This window comes from Neurospora crassa, linkage group II (assembly GCF_000182925.2).
Source record: "Neurospora crassa OR74A linkage group II, whole genome shotgun sequence".
Taxonomy (NCBI): domain Eukaryota; kingdom Fungi; phylum Ascomycota; class Sordariomycetes; order Sordariales; family Sordariaceae; genus Neurospora; species Neurospora crassa.
In genome coordinates this window covers 4,187,260-4,204,096 of record NC_026502.1, presented here as the reverse complement: position 1 = coordinate 4,204,096, position 16,837 = coordinate 4,187,260, and the positions used below count along the sequence as shown (strand labels likewise).

At 51.5% G+C, this 16,837-nt stretch overlaps 5 protein-coding genes across 5 annotated transcripts; 2 read left to right on the top strand and 3 right to left on the bottom strand.

The window, feature by feature from the left end:
* The first annotated feature begins 1,412 nt into the window (after positions 1-1,412).
* NCU09350 (aspartic-type endopeptidase) lies at positions 1,413-3,547 on the top strand. The gene is made up of 4 exons (XM_953836.3): positions 1,413-2,117; positions 2,482-2,806; positions 2,924-3,071; positions 3,146-3,547. Exons 1-4 carry the CDS (start codon positions 1,525-1,527, stop codon positions 3,457-3,459), a joined length of 1,380 nt encoding a protein of 459 aa, XP_958929.3. The 5' UTR covers positions 1,413-1,524; the 3' UTR covers positions 3,460-3,547.
* A 441-nt stretch (positions 3,548-3,988) lies between these two features.
* On the bottom strand, positions 3,989-6,213 carry NCU09349 (ATP-dependent RNA helicase has-1). Its single transcript, XM_953835.2, has 2 exons — positions 4,454-6,213; positions 3,989-4,384 (listed from the first exon to the last, which is right to left on the bottom strand). Exons 1-2 carry the CDS (start codon positions 6,068-6,070, stop codon positions 4,265-4,267), a joined length of 1,737 nt encoding a protein of 578 aa, XP_958928.1. The 5' UTR covers positions 6,071-6,213; the 3' UTR covers positions 3,989-4,264.
* A 4,784-nt stretch (positions 6,214-10,997) lies between these two features.
* Positions 10,998-11,794, bottom strand: NCU09348 (hypothetical protein; the record flags this gene model as incomplete). Its single annotated transcript, XM_953834.1, has 3 exons — positions 10,998-11,231; positions 11,436-11,475; positions 11,652-11,794. The coding sequence occupies 3 exons, from the start codon at positions 11,792-11,794 to the stop codon at positions 10,998-11,000; spliced, it is 417 nt and encodes a 138-aa protein (XP_958927.1).
* Positions 11,313-14,081, top strand: NCU09347 (fructose-2,6-bisphosphatase). Its single transcript, XM_953833.2, has 4 exons — positions 11,313-12,200; positions 12,274-12,863; positions 12,917-13,030; positions 13,095-14,081. The coding sequence occupies exons 1-4, from the start codon at positions 12,095-12,097 to the stop codon at positions 13,626-13,628; spliced, it is 1,344 nt and encodes a 447-aa protein (XP_958926.1). The 5' UTR covers positions 11,313-12,094; the 3' UTR covers positions 13,629-14,081.
* A 1,343-nt stretch (positions 14,082-15,424) lies between these two features.
* On the bottom strand, positions 15,425-16,648 carry NCU16594 (hypothetical protein; the record flags this gene model as incomplete). The annotated part of the gene is made up of 1 exon (XM_011395411.1): positions 15,425-16,648. The coding sequence occupies one exon, from the start codon at positions 16,646-16,648 to the stop codon at positions 15,425-15,427; it is 1,224 nt and encodes a 407-aa protein (XP_011393713.1).
* Between the last annotated feature and the right edge of the window lie 189 nt (positions 16,649-16,837).

The window sequence follows — 16,837 nt, the reverse complement described above, 5'->3', positions numbered from 1 at the left end:
CACCACATTTGCATCTGTCAGAAAACTGCCGTGTTTGACAGCGGAAGCGGAGGAAACTGCCCATCTCGAGAATCCGATTCCTCGCTGACCACGCACAACCTCCCCCCTCAACCGTCATTGCGGCCGTTTCGTCGAACCACCGTATGCAGGTACCCATGTCAGGGCCCATCATCCATGCCGACTTGACCATTGCCAAGAACAACGTCCCAGTGGACAGTGACTTCATTGTTCGCTTTCACATCTTCCTGGGCGAGATCAGAGAGATCTGAGTGGGGGGCAAACGAACTTTATGTGGACAGAAAGGTACTGTGCATTGTCATGTTTCGTCCGCCCAAGATCCAAAATACACTCTCAAGTGCTCACGCAACTGACGACCCAAATCGTCGTGGTCCGTCTCTCGTGTACCATCCAAGAGAAACGTTTCATGTGTTTGTGGCGACAAGACAACATTCGCGACTGACTGTCTGTTCATCTGGGGTTCAGAGATGCCAAGACAAGCAATGGAATCAACAAGAGAAGCAGATATGACCTCTCGGTGGTTTCTGCTAGATCACTGAACTTCGTATCAAGTCTGGTGCGACCACCCATACAAGCCCAATTCCTTGATCCTTTAATATGGAAATCATCAACAGATCTGGGAATACAGCACTGTTCACGAGTTTACCGCCTTCGAGCATCTACGAGTCCCGGTTGCGGATGCCGCTTTCCTCGCACACACTTAACTGAGCAAGGTCTTAAAAACACAGTGTTGCAGTGCTTTCTGACATCCGAGACAGAAGGATTTTGTGCCAGGCCACACTGAAGCTGTCCCTTCTCAGTTTTCCCTAGGATACCAGCATGTTTCTAAGCAAGACATACGAACGCTTGCGGCTCAGCCTTCTTCTTCTTCTTCTTCTTCTTCTAAACACTCAAGAACATAACTTCACCGGCATTATCGTCGTGACTTCGTTGTGGCTTGAGCTCAGATATCTCCGTCCACCAAACGTCCACCATGTTTCTAGCTCGAAATTGATCTGTAATTTGCACCCATCACTTATTTCTGACCCTCGTCGTCGCCACCCCTCCCAGAAACACATACAAATATTTGTTTGTTTACCCGTCAGATCCGCCGAGTGTTGCAGTCACACAGTCCTTCATTTGGCAAGCTGACTGACTGACCTACTCAAACTCACGGCACCTTGCTTCTCAGCGTCCTGTTCCGCTTGTTCACAGTTGCACCACCGAGGGCCCAGGACTGGACACTACTGGGCAGAGCAGCACTGCAGACGTCAAACATATCATCGGCCGGTCGTATCCTTCTTTTTCCCCTGAAGTAGCATCTGGGACCTGCTCTTTATCTTTGTGGTTGCCCCGGGACAACAATCACTTGTTTTTCCCTTCTCTCCCTCTCTTTTCTAAATCCAACTGGCACAGTCCCTCCTTTTTTTTTGTTCTCTTATTCCAAGTCCAGTTTTTTTCATTCTTTTCCCATCTATCCAGCCTCTCTTTGTCTCTGGAAACAGTCGAAGAGAAAAGACCGGCAACATGTTACCCACCATAGGCACCATGGCCTACGGCCTCTACAGCCTCCTCCTAACCTCCACCATCCTCGTTGACGCCGCCTCCATAAACCTCACTCCCACCGAACGCTACCTCCAAGACTCGGCCCCCAAGCTGGCCGGCATCAAATACACCGTCCCCAAGGCCGTCCTCGGATCGCATCCCAACACCCGCAAGCTCGAAGTCGCCCACTCCTTCCAAACCCTTCAAGGCGTCTCCCACTCCATTGGCGGCTCCAGCAGCGGCACCACCCCCCGCGCCGTGAACCGCCGCTCCGCCGCCTCCATCCTCGGCCAACACCAACGCCGTCTGCGCCAAAACTCCGTCCACACCCACGGTAGCCATGGTGGCGGCAGCAACAATGGAGAAGAAGAAGAAGGTGAAGAAGGCTCCGCCTACGGCTACGAAAACGTCACAGTCACCACCGCCTACGGCACCCAATACGCCGCCGAAGTCCACTGGAACTCGGTCCCCCTCTTACTGCTTCTCGACACGGGCTCCTCCGACACGTGGGCCATCACCCACAACTTTTCCTGTCTCGATTACCTGGGCAACGACGTCCCGCAAAAGACGTGCGGGTTCGGTCCCGCCTATTCTTTACCTCCCCCCTCCTACACACACTTCCCCTGTTCCTATTCCTATCATCCCTGGTAGCAATGCCACCAATTCTTCTTCTTCTTCTTCGTCGGGGCCGGGGCCGGCTAAGGCAGGAGGAACAGGAGAAGAACAACCAGATCTCTGGAACCCTTACGGCCCTACGGACCCGCAGACGCACATGTTTATCCAGTATGGCGACGGGGAGATCGTCACGGGTCCGATGGGCTTTGCGGATATTACCGTGGGGAACATCACTGTGAGGAAACAGCAGGTGGCGTTGGCGGAGCGGACGTTTTGGTTTGGGAATAATTTGACGAGCGGGTTGATGGGGTTGGCGTTCCCCAGTTTGACGAATGCGTATTTGGGGGGGATGCCCACCGGGTCTGGGTCTGGGTCTGGGTCCGGTTCGGGATCGGGTGAGGGGGGAGAGGGAGGCGAGGGTGGTGATGGAAGTGGTGGAAGTGGACTAGGCGGTGGTGATGGACATGAATCCTACAACCAGCTTTACTACCCGCCGTTGTTCACGAGTATGGTTAACCAGGGGTCGGTGCCGCCGCTGTTTAGTATCACGATTGATCGGAATGCTAGCTCGGGGTTGTTGGCTTGGGGTGGGTTGCCGCCTGCTACGGGGCTGGAGAAGGGGAAGGATGTGGAGTTGGATATGATTATTGTGAGTTTTTATTATACCTGTCCTGGCAGTGACTGGCCCAACTCAGAGATACCTACCTAGGGAAGAAACGGGAAAGAGAGTTGTCATGATGACTGACTAAAGAAAAAAAAAACACAGACAAACCTAATCGACGTCCCCGAGACCGCCTACGACTACTCCTTCTACACCGTCATTCCCGATGGGTGGCAATTCGGCCCCAACACCAACACGAGAAAATTCCCTTATATCGTCGACAGCGGAACGACTCTTTGCTACCTCCCGTCTGGTATGTCCCCCCTTTTACCCCCTCCCCCTTCTCCTCCAATACTAACCCCCACCCCCCTTTTTTTTTCCATACAGCCGAAGCCCAACAAATCAACACGGCATTCAACCCCCCCGCCATCTACCTCTGGATGTACGGCGCCTACTTCACCTCGTGCGACGCCATCGTGCCGCGCGTCGGCGTGATCTTGGGCGGAAAAACATTTTACTTGAATCCTGTCGACTTGATCAATCAAGACATGGTCGATCCGTTGACGGGGCTGTGCATGACGGCCATTGCGGACGGCGGGGCCGGGCCGTATATTCTGGGGGATGTGTTTATGCAGAATGCCTTGACGGTTTTCGATGTGGGGAGGGGGAAGATGAGGTTTTTGGGGAGGGAGTTTTATTGAGTTTGTCGATAGGGATATGTGAGGGAGGGGAAGTGATGGGAAGGGAAAGGAGAGGATATTGGGAAAGGGGAAGGGGAGGATATTGGGGACGAGGTGAAATTTGGTAAAGTTGTTAGGTTGGTTTGTGTCGGGGAGTTTCCGTCTGTTATGTAGTTCAGGTTCGGGGGGTCGATTGGGGCTGCAGATAGAATAGGTATCGATGTAGGTCGTTCTGAAATAGTAGACTGTCATCAGTGGGTTGTTTCATGCTTTGTTGTTGGAGGTTAGTGTTGAGTTGGTACCGGTTGTCAGCTACCTAATTTGGGTATTGATTATGAATCCCTACAAAGGATCCTTGATAGAGAGTGACACTCAGGACCTCCATGCTTTCCATCAGCCATATCAACATCACGATCTTTCCAATTGCGTAGCAAAATAGATATGATGTGGTTTGTTCAAGGTCTTTCTTACCATTTATCAAATGAAACTGTCAGCATGATAATATGTTCCATCCTCACATGGAAAGACACCCGAGATGACCGAACGGCACAGCATCAGAAATACCACACCAACGGAGCAGCAACGTAAAGTAAAAATTAATTGTTGATTTGAAGCCCTCCAGTTTTACTTTTCAACCAAAAACGCCTTGGCAGCTTGCGCAAACAACAACAAGTAAACAGCAAAGTAGCAACACAAAAGAAAACACCCACTATGCTCCACACCGAATGCCCGATGGATATCTAAGAGAGAACATTGACAAATCATCATCCCCTTTTCGTATTCTAACCAACAACAACAACAACACGAACACCGAATCCCGCCTCGCTTAGTGACGGTTCTGCTTCGGCTGGCTACCATACGCTCTCCTGCTCGTCTGCTTCTTGTCACGCGACATGCTGGAGGCCAGGGTGATGTCTACCCTGGGAGGGGTGGAGAAGCCGAAGGACTGTTTTTGTAGTACGTTAGTGACTGTTCTGGTGTTGGGGAAGAAAAAGGGAGAGAAGAGAAAACATACCTTGGCCACCTTAACCAAGTCAAGCTTATGGATATCAAACACCGACCGCAAACTGTGCGAAGCATAGGCGTGGAGATACGACCTGTAACCGTCCTTGGCGCTCTGGTTAAGGTAGTAGTTCTGGCCGATCAGCTTCTCCAGCTGGGACTGAACGTTGAGGATCTTGCTCTTGGGGAAGTCGTATTCCACAACGGGGACCTTGGCGGCCTTGAGATGGGCGAGGAAACCCAACTCGTTGGGCTGGAGGAAGAGCAGCGAACGGCCCTTGGTGTTGTTACCACGGGCGGTACGACCGACGCGGTGAATGTAGTCGCGCGGGTCATCAGGAGGATCGAACTGGACGATCCAATCAACGGCGGGGATGTCGAGACCACGGGCGGCAACGTCCGTGCAGATGAGGGTGCCCTGCTTGGCGTTGCAGAATTCGAAAAAGGTGTTTGTGCGCTTCTGCTGCTTCTGCTTGCCGTGGAGATCGAGAACCTGAAGATCGATGTACTGGAGAAGTTCGGAGTAGTACTTGACCGAGTTGCAGGACGAGAAGAAGACAATGACCTTCTTCTTCTGCATCTTCTTGAGGAAAGAGAAGAGGAGCAGGAAGCGCTTGTCGGCGTCGACGACAACGTAGCCTTGGTCCAGACCCTCGACCGTGCTGAACTGCTTCTCCTCATCGACGTTGACGTAAAGAGGACCGGGACGGAGCGAGATACGGGCGAGATCCTCAACCTTGGTGGTTTGTGTGGCGGAGAAGAGCATGGTCTGACGGTCCTCCTTGGGCAGGATCTTGATGATCTGGCGCATTTCGTCCTCGAAACCAATCTCGAGAATACGGTCGGCCTCGTCGATGATGAGCGATCGCATGTTCTTGAACACAAAGGGAGTGTTTTGCAGGTGATCGAGCAGACGACCGGGAGTAGCAATGAGCAGGTTGACGCCCTTGCCCAGCTTCTCGGCCTCAGCACGACGGTTGGCACCGCCGATGACGACACCGTATGTTTGGGAGTGGTTCTTCATGAGCTCGCGGGCGACGCCGAAGATCTGGAGAGCCAATTCGCGGGTAGGAGTGACGACAATGGCACCGGTACCGTTTCTCGGCTTGAAGCGCAGGGAGCTGAGCATCTCGATAGCGGGAATGAGGAAGGCGAGGGTCTTGCCGGAACCGGTCTTGGCCGCACCGAGGACGTCCTTGCCGGCGAGCAGAGGCGGGATACCTCTCCTCTGGATCTCGGTCATCTTGGTGAAGCCCATTTCGGCAATGGCCTTCATGGTCTTGTCGGACAGGTTGAGCTCGGAGAAGTCGGTGGCATTGGTCGCGATGGACGGGGCGATGAGGGAGTCGTTGGTCTTTGTGAGTTCGTCGCCGGCCTCAGCGTCCTTGTCGTCGCTGTCCTCCTTGTCCCCGTTGCCGGTGGGGATGACCTCGTCGCCATCTTGTTGTTCCTCCGCCTTTTGGGCATCGTTCTCCTCCTCGGGGGTGGCGTCCTCGACGACCTCTTCGGCGGCCTTCTTCTCCTTCTTGTCCTTCTTCACCTTCTTGGTCTTCTTGTCGGTGGCGGCGCCATCTTCGGTCGCAATCTTGGCGTCCTTGAGCTTGCGCTTCTTGCTAAATTCGGAAGCCATCGTGATGGCGTGGGGGGGTTGGTACTGTCGGTGGGTGGTTGCGATACTCTGGGAAAAGGGCGTCGCAATGGTTCCGTTCAAATTCCCAGCGAGTCGAATCTGTTATCCTTCCTCTGCCTTCTCTTTCGCTGGGGATTTTTTTCTTATCGCTTGTTCGATAACCAGGGATTACACCAGGCGGTGAAAATTTTGCCAATTCTGCCCTCTTCTCCTGATGAAAACCTGGTCTGTGCGCTACAGCCGTCCCAGTGTTGACCCCACTTTTGACTGCAGATCAGCCGAACCCCGGAACCCGCCAATTGTGCCCCCAATTGCTTGCGAGAGTCGAGAACTGAACTTGTCCATTTCCTCTTATCTTCAAATCCGCATTATGTTGTTTTCTTCTCTGATATTCGTTTATTATCACAACGCTTTCACCTCTCCTGCAATTACTCCAGTCTGTCATAGACATGATATACTCAACGTAACCGCGTGTAGTCGGTCTTTCATGTTCGTTGTCCCTCTCACGGAATTAGGCTCTGGATGTCGTCCATGGTGGCATTGCTTTACACTGCGGATATTCAAACGCTGTACAGTACCTCTGAGATCCTGGCATTGCAGTATTCTTCTTATGTTACATTTCTATTCCAAAGGTTTAGTGGATTGAGACAGACCAGTCAATAGCCTGGTGGACTTTGCAGTTCCCGTCCAGCGGACGACTTCGAAGGCCTTGACACAAGTCCATAGTCAGGCTACGGGTTGCCTTGATCGATAATCGATAATTCGGGGCAGCTGGAAACTTACCCCGTCTGCGGGATACAGGGCGCAAGATTGGAACGTACCAGTCAGCTTCGAATCCAGGTCCCTGGGTTGGAAGTGTCACTCGCCGAGAGGCCCCTGGGTCGATACATAACAGTACACATGGCAGATCAATATCCTCGCATCATTACATTGGCTGAAGTGAAGTTTCATGAACCCCTTCGGAATCCTTCATATTCTCTCAAGGCTGACGGGATGCTATCTTGGTCACGTCGGAAGTAACAACACCTTTATTACATGAAAACATGATCATTTTCCATGGAGTTGACCGAGTCACAAGTGTGGTTCGGTCTTTGGCTCACTGCTGCCTTGGGTCGCATCTTTCCACGATCTGAGGCTGAGAATGGTTCCAATGGGAGGTATCAGCACGGAAGTTGATGTTCATGATATAATCTGGTCCCATGGCCCTATTCTTCAACACCACTCGCTCAACACCACGGACAGACATCACGGAAACAATCCAGAAGGCATCCCATAAAATAAAATCGGACAAGAACTTCTGGTTCTTGAATCGAAACCACGTTTATGTTAAATCTCGATACACTCTGTATCTCACTTCCCCGTCTTTCTGCTGCCAAGTGGTGCCCCAGGAGGCGTAGACACGGCTCAAGCCGATCGGGCTGGTAATTTGGCTTCGAATTGCCTAGCTCCCGCTTGCCCCTTGCGATTGACTTTGGCTAGTAAACAAGGTATGGGGTCTCGAGCTACGTATAGCCTTGCTTGTAGGGCTGGACTATGGGAGCAGAGGACAAACATGGATGGAACAAGTAAGGGGAGATGTCATTGGATCATTTCTTGCTTGCCATAACAACCGATAGATAACTAGACAACAAGACTTTTAGTCAGTAAAAGGTTTCGTTCGATGGAACTCATCAACACCGAACATCAATGCTTGGTCGTTTTGCCTAGTCATACGAGCATCTCCTAGTACGCAGATAGATAATACACTGCACAAACACTGATTGGAACTGTAAGCTTTCACAGCATGAACCTGGAAACAATTGCATGGTACCCCTACTGGACAGTCAGGCCAGAACAACCAACAAGAAAAGAATTTCCATCCATTCTTTCTTTCTCGACACTGTTGTGTTGTCAGCCCTGTAAGCACCAAGGTAAGCTTCCCCATGATTTTGTATGTACAAGTAGGTAGTCCTGGCACACCCGAATTGTTAACCGGCTTGGCGTCGAACTAAGCTTGGCATATCCAGGGTCAAAGGAACGACCCGAACCCGAACGGACAGTCGTCGGTTCGTCGGTTCGTCGGTTGATGCTTTCCTCGTTCAGGGGCGGGCACATCCCGACTGGGCGGTTGGAAGATCACCTAGGTACCTAGGTACCCGGAAAATCACCAGCCGTCACTTGACCTGAAGAAAAAAAATAGGGGTCATTGCAGGTACCTAGTCTAGAAATCTTTTCAGTTCGAGCGGATAGGGATGATCTCCAGACGAGAGCATAGGGATCGTGTTGATCGACTTCGTATCAACAATTTACATATACAATAGCCGGAGCCTGCGCGGGTAGGGCAGCGTACTATATACACTGTACTTACTTTTCCGTGACAGTGATATCTCCACTTTGAAGGCTCGTTGCCTGATTGATTCAGCCTCAAACAAGTAGTATGTAAAACATCAGGAGCTTATGTTTGTTTTTCATGGAATCGACGTCGGAAGGGGAGTAAATGGGATATGAAGACGGGAGGTTTGCTTAAGTACGTAGGTAGCTAGGGGAAGTGTGACGGTCCCTTGTTGTCAAGTATGTACCTTCTGTTGCTATTTAGTTCATACGTTGAAGGTCGTCCTATTATAACTGAATCCAAGCCTTCAGTTAACGGAACTGACAGACAGACAGCTGAACATCTCAGCCTGGATTCTCTTTGTAAACTTCCTTGTTTCCATGCTGTCGTTATTTCGTTGTGTACAAGTCGTCCACGGGTGCGTGTAATTCTCGTTTGGGAATGAATGAACTGGGCGCGGGATGTTCAAGGAAGTCTCCACACGACTATTTCCCCCTGACAGCTGGGTGGATTCAGCGCACAGCATTTCTTTTACACCGCCCTGATGCCCCTGCCTTCCCAAAAAAGAAATGAAATTCCAAAAACACTCTTCTTCAGGGTCCGTCGACAACAAAGAATTTGGCGAATTCGGGGTTTCGGTGGTCATATGACCGTGTCATTGTTCCCGCCTACCTATTTGAGGGAGAGTCATGTGAACTGAACACTTGGGGGTTCAAAGTTTCAGAAGTGCAGGCAGGAGGAACTGCACCGCCATCTTTCACCTTTCCGCGGGGTTGAATGCTGGTACTTATGTCGGAGAATTAATCTTCAGGCGGGCACCTTTTTCCTAACCTGCCTGCCTGCCTGCCTGCCTGCCTGCACCCGCTAAAATTTCGGGCGAAATCGATGCTTGAGAGCCGTAATGGCTTCACTCCCGCTTGTATTCTCAGCTGATGGCGGGATGTCTTCTTCTCAAGTCGGCTTCTTTTCGATGCCATCGATGGTTCCTGGCAGTGTTTCGTTACATGGTTCGATCCGGCCGTGTTCGTGTACCCCACATTTTTCTCTTTTTCAACCTTTTACCTTTCCCATTGAACTCGACTGTGCACGACGGACAGGACATGTTCCTGCAGAAGCACAAGTGGGCAAACAAAGCCTACTGGTAGGCAAGTGAAGCAGGTTGAAGATGAAAGTGGACGTAATGATAAGTCGATGTTATTGTCTCTTGTGTGGTCTTCATTCTTAAATGTTTAAAATGGTTTCCCCCACGAATTTCTGTCGCTGTCATTACACGTACAGTAGCGTTACACCAAACTCCGCGGCCTCCGCTTGAGGGGCAAATGCACGTCATGATTGCTTTTCGGGTATTCCGAGTTCATTGACTGGGCTGGGAATTTCTTCGCCAAAAAAAAATGTTTTTTTCCAGTTAATTGATTGATGATCCCGAACATTCATATTGCTTCTTTGGCCACCACCACTTCATGTTCAGTTAGTTGTTGGGAACGATACCTGGGATGAGATGACAGTGCATGTGCGCATCTGCCGTTTTGGGGTCGTTGTCGTTGTTGCCGTGCAGACCGTGATAACTAAGCTGAACGTCAACGGGCGAGCGGGACGAGACCCCGAGATCGGTGTTGCCGAGCTCTACTTTCAAGTCCCGCATTAACGCGCCAAGCGCCGTCACCTAGCTGTATTAAGTTAGGGAAGGACTTCTTTTCAGCATACCGCCCTGAACCCCCACCATGGTCCCTGTGATCGCGGTTTGCTTTCTCCCGAGGTGAGAAGGGAAGGGTTCAACATGGCGGTCTGTCGGTGGAACCTGCAGAGCTTCCCAACTTTTCGTTCACGTGTACTACAGATTTAATGTTTATGATTTCCTATTCTGACCTGCTCCAGGACTGAAAGCTGAAAGATGTATGTATTCGGACTTTTTTCTTTTTGGCAATCCGGACCTGGAGTTTCAACGCACAGTTCAAAAGCGAATGGAGGGGCAAGTTACACAGTCATCAGATGGTCAGGCGGGACTTCTGCTAGAACACCAACCAGCTCACGGTTCGTCGTCCAAAGTGTCAAACACCGAACCGAGCGGTTGTCGCCTGCCTTGCGTGAGCTTCATCACAGGCAGAAAACAGCCATGACATGGAGAAGCAGCCATCTCCAGACTTGGCAAGGTTCTTTAGGTTGTGAGTCTCTCTCCATCTCGTCAAGGGTGGGGTCCCGTCGGGAGTTGAAACGACGGGACTGGTGAGACTGGTGGTTGCTGACTGGATCTTGGAACACTGCAGTGTCTTGGTAAGTAGGTAGAAGGCTGGAACCCTTTTGGCTGGCCTTGCTTGGCACGGTGATGCTTGGCGTGAATCGGGCTGTGAGTCTTTCCATCTTTTCCATCTTTCCTTCGCTTCAGAGTAAAGTCTTCCTTCCGATGTTTAGCCAAATGATGCCATCTTGGGAGTTTGTCTGCTGTTTGTGATTAATCAGAAACGTAAAAGAATTGTCATGTGTTGAGAGTACCTGGACGGGAGTCATAGGTGGTGAAGAGTTGGATCGTGAATGACGGAATGTTACACTCTGACGGTTTTGTACGTAACGGCTGAACCGCCACGAAGAAAGGGTAAAAAACGTACAGGGCAGAGGCAACTAACCCGGGTTGACCCATTCCAGCGGGTGGGCTTCCAGTGGGTGTCTCGGTGGACTCCCGCTGGCTTCCCTGTGCCCTGTGCCTTGCCTGCCCTGCCAATGCAGCCCATTGGCACCCACTAGCACCCCATGCTTGCCCGCTTCAGGCCAGGTAATTCCACCGCAATTCCCGTCTTCCCTGAGAATTCCGATGGTGACGGAACTGCCAGGGACAAGGTGCCCAAAGGCCATGTCCTCGTGCCCGGTATCGTGTTTATAAAAAAAAAAAAAAAAGTTCAAGAATTATTTGGGGGTGTCTGTTTCTATTTTGGATATCCAAAGTTAATGATTACGACAACCAAAGGGAAGTTGTTCAGCTCTGCTTGTGGATCCCCAAAGAGGATGAGTTCAGTTTGGATTTCGTAGTAACCAAGGTACCGTACATGGACTGGTACGTACTGCGGCAACAGGAACCGGCCATGGCCCAGGGCAGCTCTTGCTAAACAGGTACATCCATCCATCCGTTACCATTACCTTATCCTTATCGATCAATACATAGTGTACCTACTGTCATATTCCCGTTTCCATTCTTCAGCATCCTTCTTCTCCTCTTCACCTATTACCTACCTACTTTTCTTCCCCTTTACTACTACTTCTTCTTCCCTCTCATCTTACTTCTTCGTCTTCTTCTTCTCCTTCCACAGCATTTTTCGCCGCTGCCATTGCTGTTGCTCGCCAGAGATCGTCCCCGATCCCCGTTCGGTTCTAGTCTCGCCGCCGCTGCCATCGCATCCGCCAACGACGTCCAGACTTGCCATCCCCACGTTTCCACCGGCAACGCCCTGCTACGTCGACGAACAGGTACCTGGAAAGCCTTTGCGCAATACCGGCCTACCAACTGCCCTTGTTGTCAGCCAAGAAGTCCCCGGACACTGGCACTACCCCAACTCGACTTGCCTCACGCGATCAACTACTTCACCGTACTTGTCAACGACACTTGATCAGGACTACAAGAACACGACGACTGCGCGCCCAATTCCGTGGCTACATGTACTCGCAGCGTTTCCTGCCCTTCCCCGACCTCGACCTTTTCCCAGCACACCAGCACATCAGCAACCATGGCCCCTAGGACAAACGGCATTGGTGTGCAAGTTGAGAACACCCGCATCTGCGTGGTGATGGTGGGTCTCCCGGCCCGTGGAAAGAGCTATATCGCACAGAAAGGTACCATGCCATATCATCCAGCTTGTTCTCTTGTTCCATAGGGTCCAATTGCTAACTCCAGTCCCCCTCCCAGCGCAACGCTATCTTGCCTGGCTCTCGATCCCCGCCGCTACATTCAATGTCGGCAACTACAGACGCACAGATGCCCCCCAACCGCCCGCCGACTTCTTTGAACCCAACAACCCGGAGGGAGAGCGCAAGCGTCGCGCTGCTGCCGAGGCTGCGGTAGCCGACATGCTCAGGTGGTTCAAGAAGGGAGGAGTTGTCGGCATCCTCGATGCCACCAATAGCACAAAAGAGAGGCGCAAATGGGTGCTCGATCTCATGACCCAAAACAACATCGAGGTCATCTTTGTCGAGTCCAAGTGCGACGACGAGAACATGATTATGGCCAACATCCGCGACGTCAAGACCACCAGTCCCGATTACCAGGGCCAAGACCCCGAAACCGCAGCGCTCGACTTCCGCAATCGCATACGCAACTACGAAAAGGTGTACAAATCGCTTAACCAAGACGGCGACGAGGAGGATTTGACTTTCCTCAAGATTATGAACGTGGGGAAGCAAGTCATCATCAACCGCATTCGCGACTACCTGCAGAGTCGTATTGTGTACTACCTCATGAACTTGCACATTCGCCCTCGAACAGTATGGCTTTCAAGGGTACGTATTTCCGCTTGTCCCTATCAGTTTGGCGGGATGTTAACGATTTGTAGCACGGCGAGTCCATGCTCAATCTCGAAGGCCGTATTGGTGGCGATGCCGAGCTATCGCACAGAGGTGAAGAGTATGCGCGGAAGCTCCCCGAGCTAGTAAGAGAATCCGTTGGTGTACGTTACTCCCTGCCCCGCACTCTTTGTTGTTGCACCACTCAGTCTAACATTTTTTCCGCAGAGCGACCGCCCTTTGACAGTATGGACATCAACACTAAAGCGCACCATTGCCACGGCACGCCACCTGCCAAAACATTACAATCAGCTACAATGGAAGGCCCTGGACGAGCTCGACGCCGGCGTGTGCGACGGCATGACGTACCAAGAGATTGCGGACATGTACCCGGATGACTTCCAAGCGCGCGATGAAGACAAGTACAACTACCGGTACCGCGGAGGCGAAAGCTACCGCGACGTGGTGATCCGACTGGAGCCCATCATCATGGAGCTGGAGCGTAGTGAGGACATTCTCATCATCTCGCATCAGGCTGTCATTCGCTGCATATATGCATACTTTATGCAAAAACCGCAAGAAGAAAGCCCCTGGGTTCCCGTGCCGTTGCACACACTGATCAAGCTGACACCGAGGGCGTATGGGACCGACGTGCAGACTTACAAGGCCAACATCCAGGCTGTTAGCACGTGGAGAGGAAAGGGAAGCACGGCAAAGCATGAGGACCCTAGTCCCGAGAAGAGTCTATTCCAGACCCACTAGGAGACGGAAAAAAACGAAGGAGGATAACGAAAGACTACATACACATACACAAGGACGTTGATATATAATACCCCCTATTACTACTATCATATACCACGCTACGGTACAATACGAAGTTGCGGGTTCTTTTTACAGACGTTGGGAAAACATTTGGTCCCAAAGAAGGGTTTGGTTTGGTTTTCTCTATTTCTTTTTCGAGCGACGGCGGCACCAAAAAGCAGCGCGCGAAATCAAAAGAGAGACGGGAGTGGGTTGCGGTCGCGGCTGGGCCTGGGCCGGTTGGAGTTCTTTTAGGTGGCTTGGGATTGGAATTCTTTTATCAGTTTGACTATTCCGAATGATGTGTTGTTGCAGTATGTGTAGCGGTATGTGTGACAGGCAGAACGAGTTTTGGTTGACTTGACCATTAGCGAGATAGGTAGCATAACGAAAAAAAGACACTCTCAGCACTTGCCTTTTACCGTTCTGATATCTATCCCGTGATACCCCCTTACCCCCCTCTTGATGACATAGCGCGCCATCTGGGCTGTATGGTGGAAAAGGACCTCCAGGAGATCCAGTCGTTGTACGGAGTGTATGAATTTGTACTGAAACTGGCCCATGGTTAAGTTAAGTTCCTGACTGAAACAACAACGCCTAGAGATCTTCTAGTAAAACGACCTCATTGATGATAAAGAATTGTTTTTTTTTTTTTCGTAGGACTCCTAAAGGATTATCTTCGAAACAGGCAATTTTGCCCAGATAGAATCCTTCATTCAGCTCTAGAAAGGGGTTTAGGACCATGATGGTACTTTACAAGTTACAAGAACATCCCGAGGATCATAGAGAGTGATCCTGGAGGTATCCAGCTAACGAACTTCCCGGTACTATTGAGTTTGAACCTGAGGTTAAACATCATGATACTTGTCGACCTGGAACCGGATCATCGGTCGGCCGGCTTTGGGCTGTAGGAGGCAGTCACTTCTCGGTTTGTAAGGTGTGGAAGGCACATCCCACCCAGACTGATGCCACCAAGCACTTCCATTTTGAAGGGATTTAGACCTGGGCTGCCAACCAACTCCTTCTCCGTCTTCCAAACAAGCCACCGATTCAAGACCGTTTCTCCATGATTGCTCTCAGTTCGTTCCAGTTGTCCCGCCAAAAGAAATATTCTTCCGTCCGCCACTCATTTCAAAGTTCTGATCCTTTCCACTTGCCATCGCTCTTGACTCTCGATTATTTGGGACATATGGTAGGGTTAGGGTATGGACCTCCGTCGTTTTCGGGTGCTTCAAGGTGCTGAATGGTGCATTTTATGGCATGTACTAACAATTCTTTTAGTGCATCGTGAGCAAGCTTGCAATTCTCGTCATCCAACCCAACTTTGTTCCTCTCTTTCATCCGTCACCTCCCATCATCTTTTCCAATATGGGATGGATCAATCACGACACCATCCAGGCAAACTGACCCAATCTACAAACGCTGTCACAAACACTCAATCACCTGGATTAGTGACCATCATCATTTTGATCACTCACGCAATGCCACCCTCACCGCAATCACCTCACAATGTCTACAGTGCTGTGGACGCCCTCGATCTTAACTTTTGCATTTCGAAAATCTGCTCATGATCTAACTCTATCAATTTAACCGGCTCTCTGAATACAGTCAGCGCCGTGATATTCGTTACCACATTAACTCCCCAGTCATCTATACCCCGACATGCTCGCCATGAAAGTCATACCCTGATGTTGACACACCACAATTTCGCCAACATTCCTCATCCATAGATTGCTCAGTGAGAACAATACCTAAACTCACCACCACGCCTCCTTCGCACGCATTACGCCGCTGCCAGCAGCATCCCCATGGAGCTCTCTCTCACTCATCACTGGCATCTCATGCGCCCGCGGACCGTTTGGGTTGCGCGGGTCATACCGAACATAAAATGACTCCGGGTCCCAAACGCCATAGGCGAGGAGCTGACCGTTGATGAAGGCCGCTAGGCGCTCTTCGTAGGGACGGTTGTCGGTTGGAGTTTCTGACTGGTCACCGCTTGTGGTGGTAGATATGCTCTCGAAGCTGGACGACACAGTCTCGCTATCGGCGTTTGCTTCCGGATCGGACAGCTGGTGCTGAGTGGTGGGAGGGGTGGTAACGAGGATGGTGTCAGGGTCTTGTGCGGGAATTTGGCTGTCATGACTAGCATGCGCCTGGCCTTCCTCCCTACTATGATGAAGAGGAATCCCCATCTCCGCAAGCACCTTCTCGAGTACGCTGCGACCTTCCTCCGCCCTCCGAAATGCCTCGTTATTTTGATGGCGTGCCTCCACTAAAGAGTACTGCGCGGCTGACCGTTCGTATTCTCCATCGTGGCTGACTTCCACTAGCAAACGATGACCTGCCTCGGCGGTGCGCGTTGAAGAATCGTGACAGTCCCATGCTTCTTGGAGGAGACGGTAGCCTTCTTGGGCTTGAAGGATGGCTTCGTCGAAGCGAAGCCGGGCCAAGATCAGATTTGGACTATCTTGGGTATTTTGGCAGATCTGCGAGACGTCCTGCGAGAGCGAGAGGAGAAGGTCGGCCTCTCCGAGTTGGCGGAAGGCTTCAGAGTTGTGGTGCTGAGCACGGAGAAGGGTGTTATGCGCCTGTTGGGAGAGAATGAGGGATTCGTCGATCTGGTGCCAGGCTTCTTGGAGGAGGATCTGCTGTTCGTGAAAGGGAGTGGCCTCTTGCTCGGCAAGAGTCAGGGAGTTGTCAACCTGCTGAATCCCCAACATCTGTCGCAGCTTTGCCTCCCCCTCAGCTTTGACCTGAGCAGCTTCAGCTTCGGCCTTCCGCTTGGCCTCTGCCTCCAACTTTCGTTGAGCTTTCTTCCGGCGCTTGACCTCATCGGCAGCTCTCTTCATTGCCTCCTCCCTCTCTGCCCTCTCCTTAGCTTCCTCTACCTCCTTCTTTAATCGCTCAACCTCTTCCTTTTCACGCCGAACCATAGCCTCTTTCCGCTCAACTTCATCACGCCTGACCCTCGCTTCCTCCATCGCCCTACGAATGGCCTCCTCTTCCGCCTTGCGAACGGCCTGAGCTTCTCTCTTCAACCGCTCAGCCTCCTCCCTAAGCCGACGTTGCTCCTCCTCCTGGGCTCGACGAGCAGCAGCTTCCAGATCAGCCAAACGACGGCGCTCAACTTCCTCAACGGCCTTCTTCTTTGCCTCGGCCGCGCGTTTCTT

Excerpts from the sequence above, each read along its gene's own strand:
- NCU09350 (XM_953836.3), top strand. The coding sequence starts at position 1,525 with ATGTTACCCACCATAGGCACCATGGCCTACGGCCTCTACAGCCTCCTC. Across the intron at positions 2,118-2,481 it reads GTCCCGCAAAAGACGTGCGG|TTTGACGAATGCGTATTTGG; the intron begins GTTCGGTCCCGC and ends GGCGTTCCCCAG. Across the intron at positions 2,807-2,923 it reads TGGAGTTGGATATGATTATT|ACAAACCTAATCGACGTCCC; the intron begins GTGAGTTTTTAT and ends AAAAAAACACAG.
- NCU09349 (XM_953835.2), bottom strand. The coding sequence starts at position 6,070 with ATGGCTTCCGAATTTAGCAAGAAGCGCAAGCTCAAGGACGCCAAGATT. Across the intron at positions 4,385-4,453 it reads ACTTGGTTAAGGTGGCCAAG|TCCTTCGGCTTCTCCACCCC; the intron begins GTATGTTTTCTC and ends CTACAAAAACAG.
- NCU09347 (XM_953833.2), top strand. The coding sequence starts at position 12,095 with ATGGCCCCTAGGACAAACGGCATTGGTGTGCAAGTTGAGAACACCCGC. Across the intron at positions 12,864-12,916 it reads GAACAGTATGGCTTTCAAGG|CACGGCGAGTCCATGCTCAA; the intron begins GTACGTATTTCC and ends AACGATTTGTAG. Across the intron at positions 13,031-13,094 it reads TAGTAAGAGAATCCGTTGGT|AGCGACCGCCCTTTGACAGT; the intron begins GTACGTTACTCC and ends TTTTTTCCGCAG.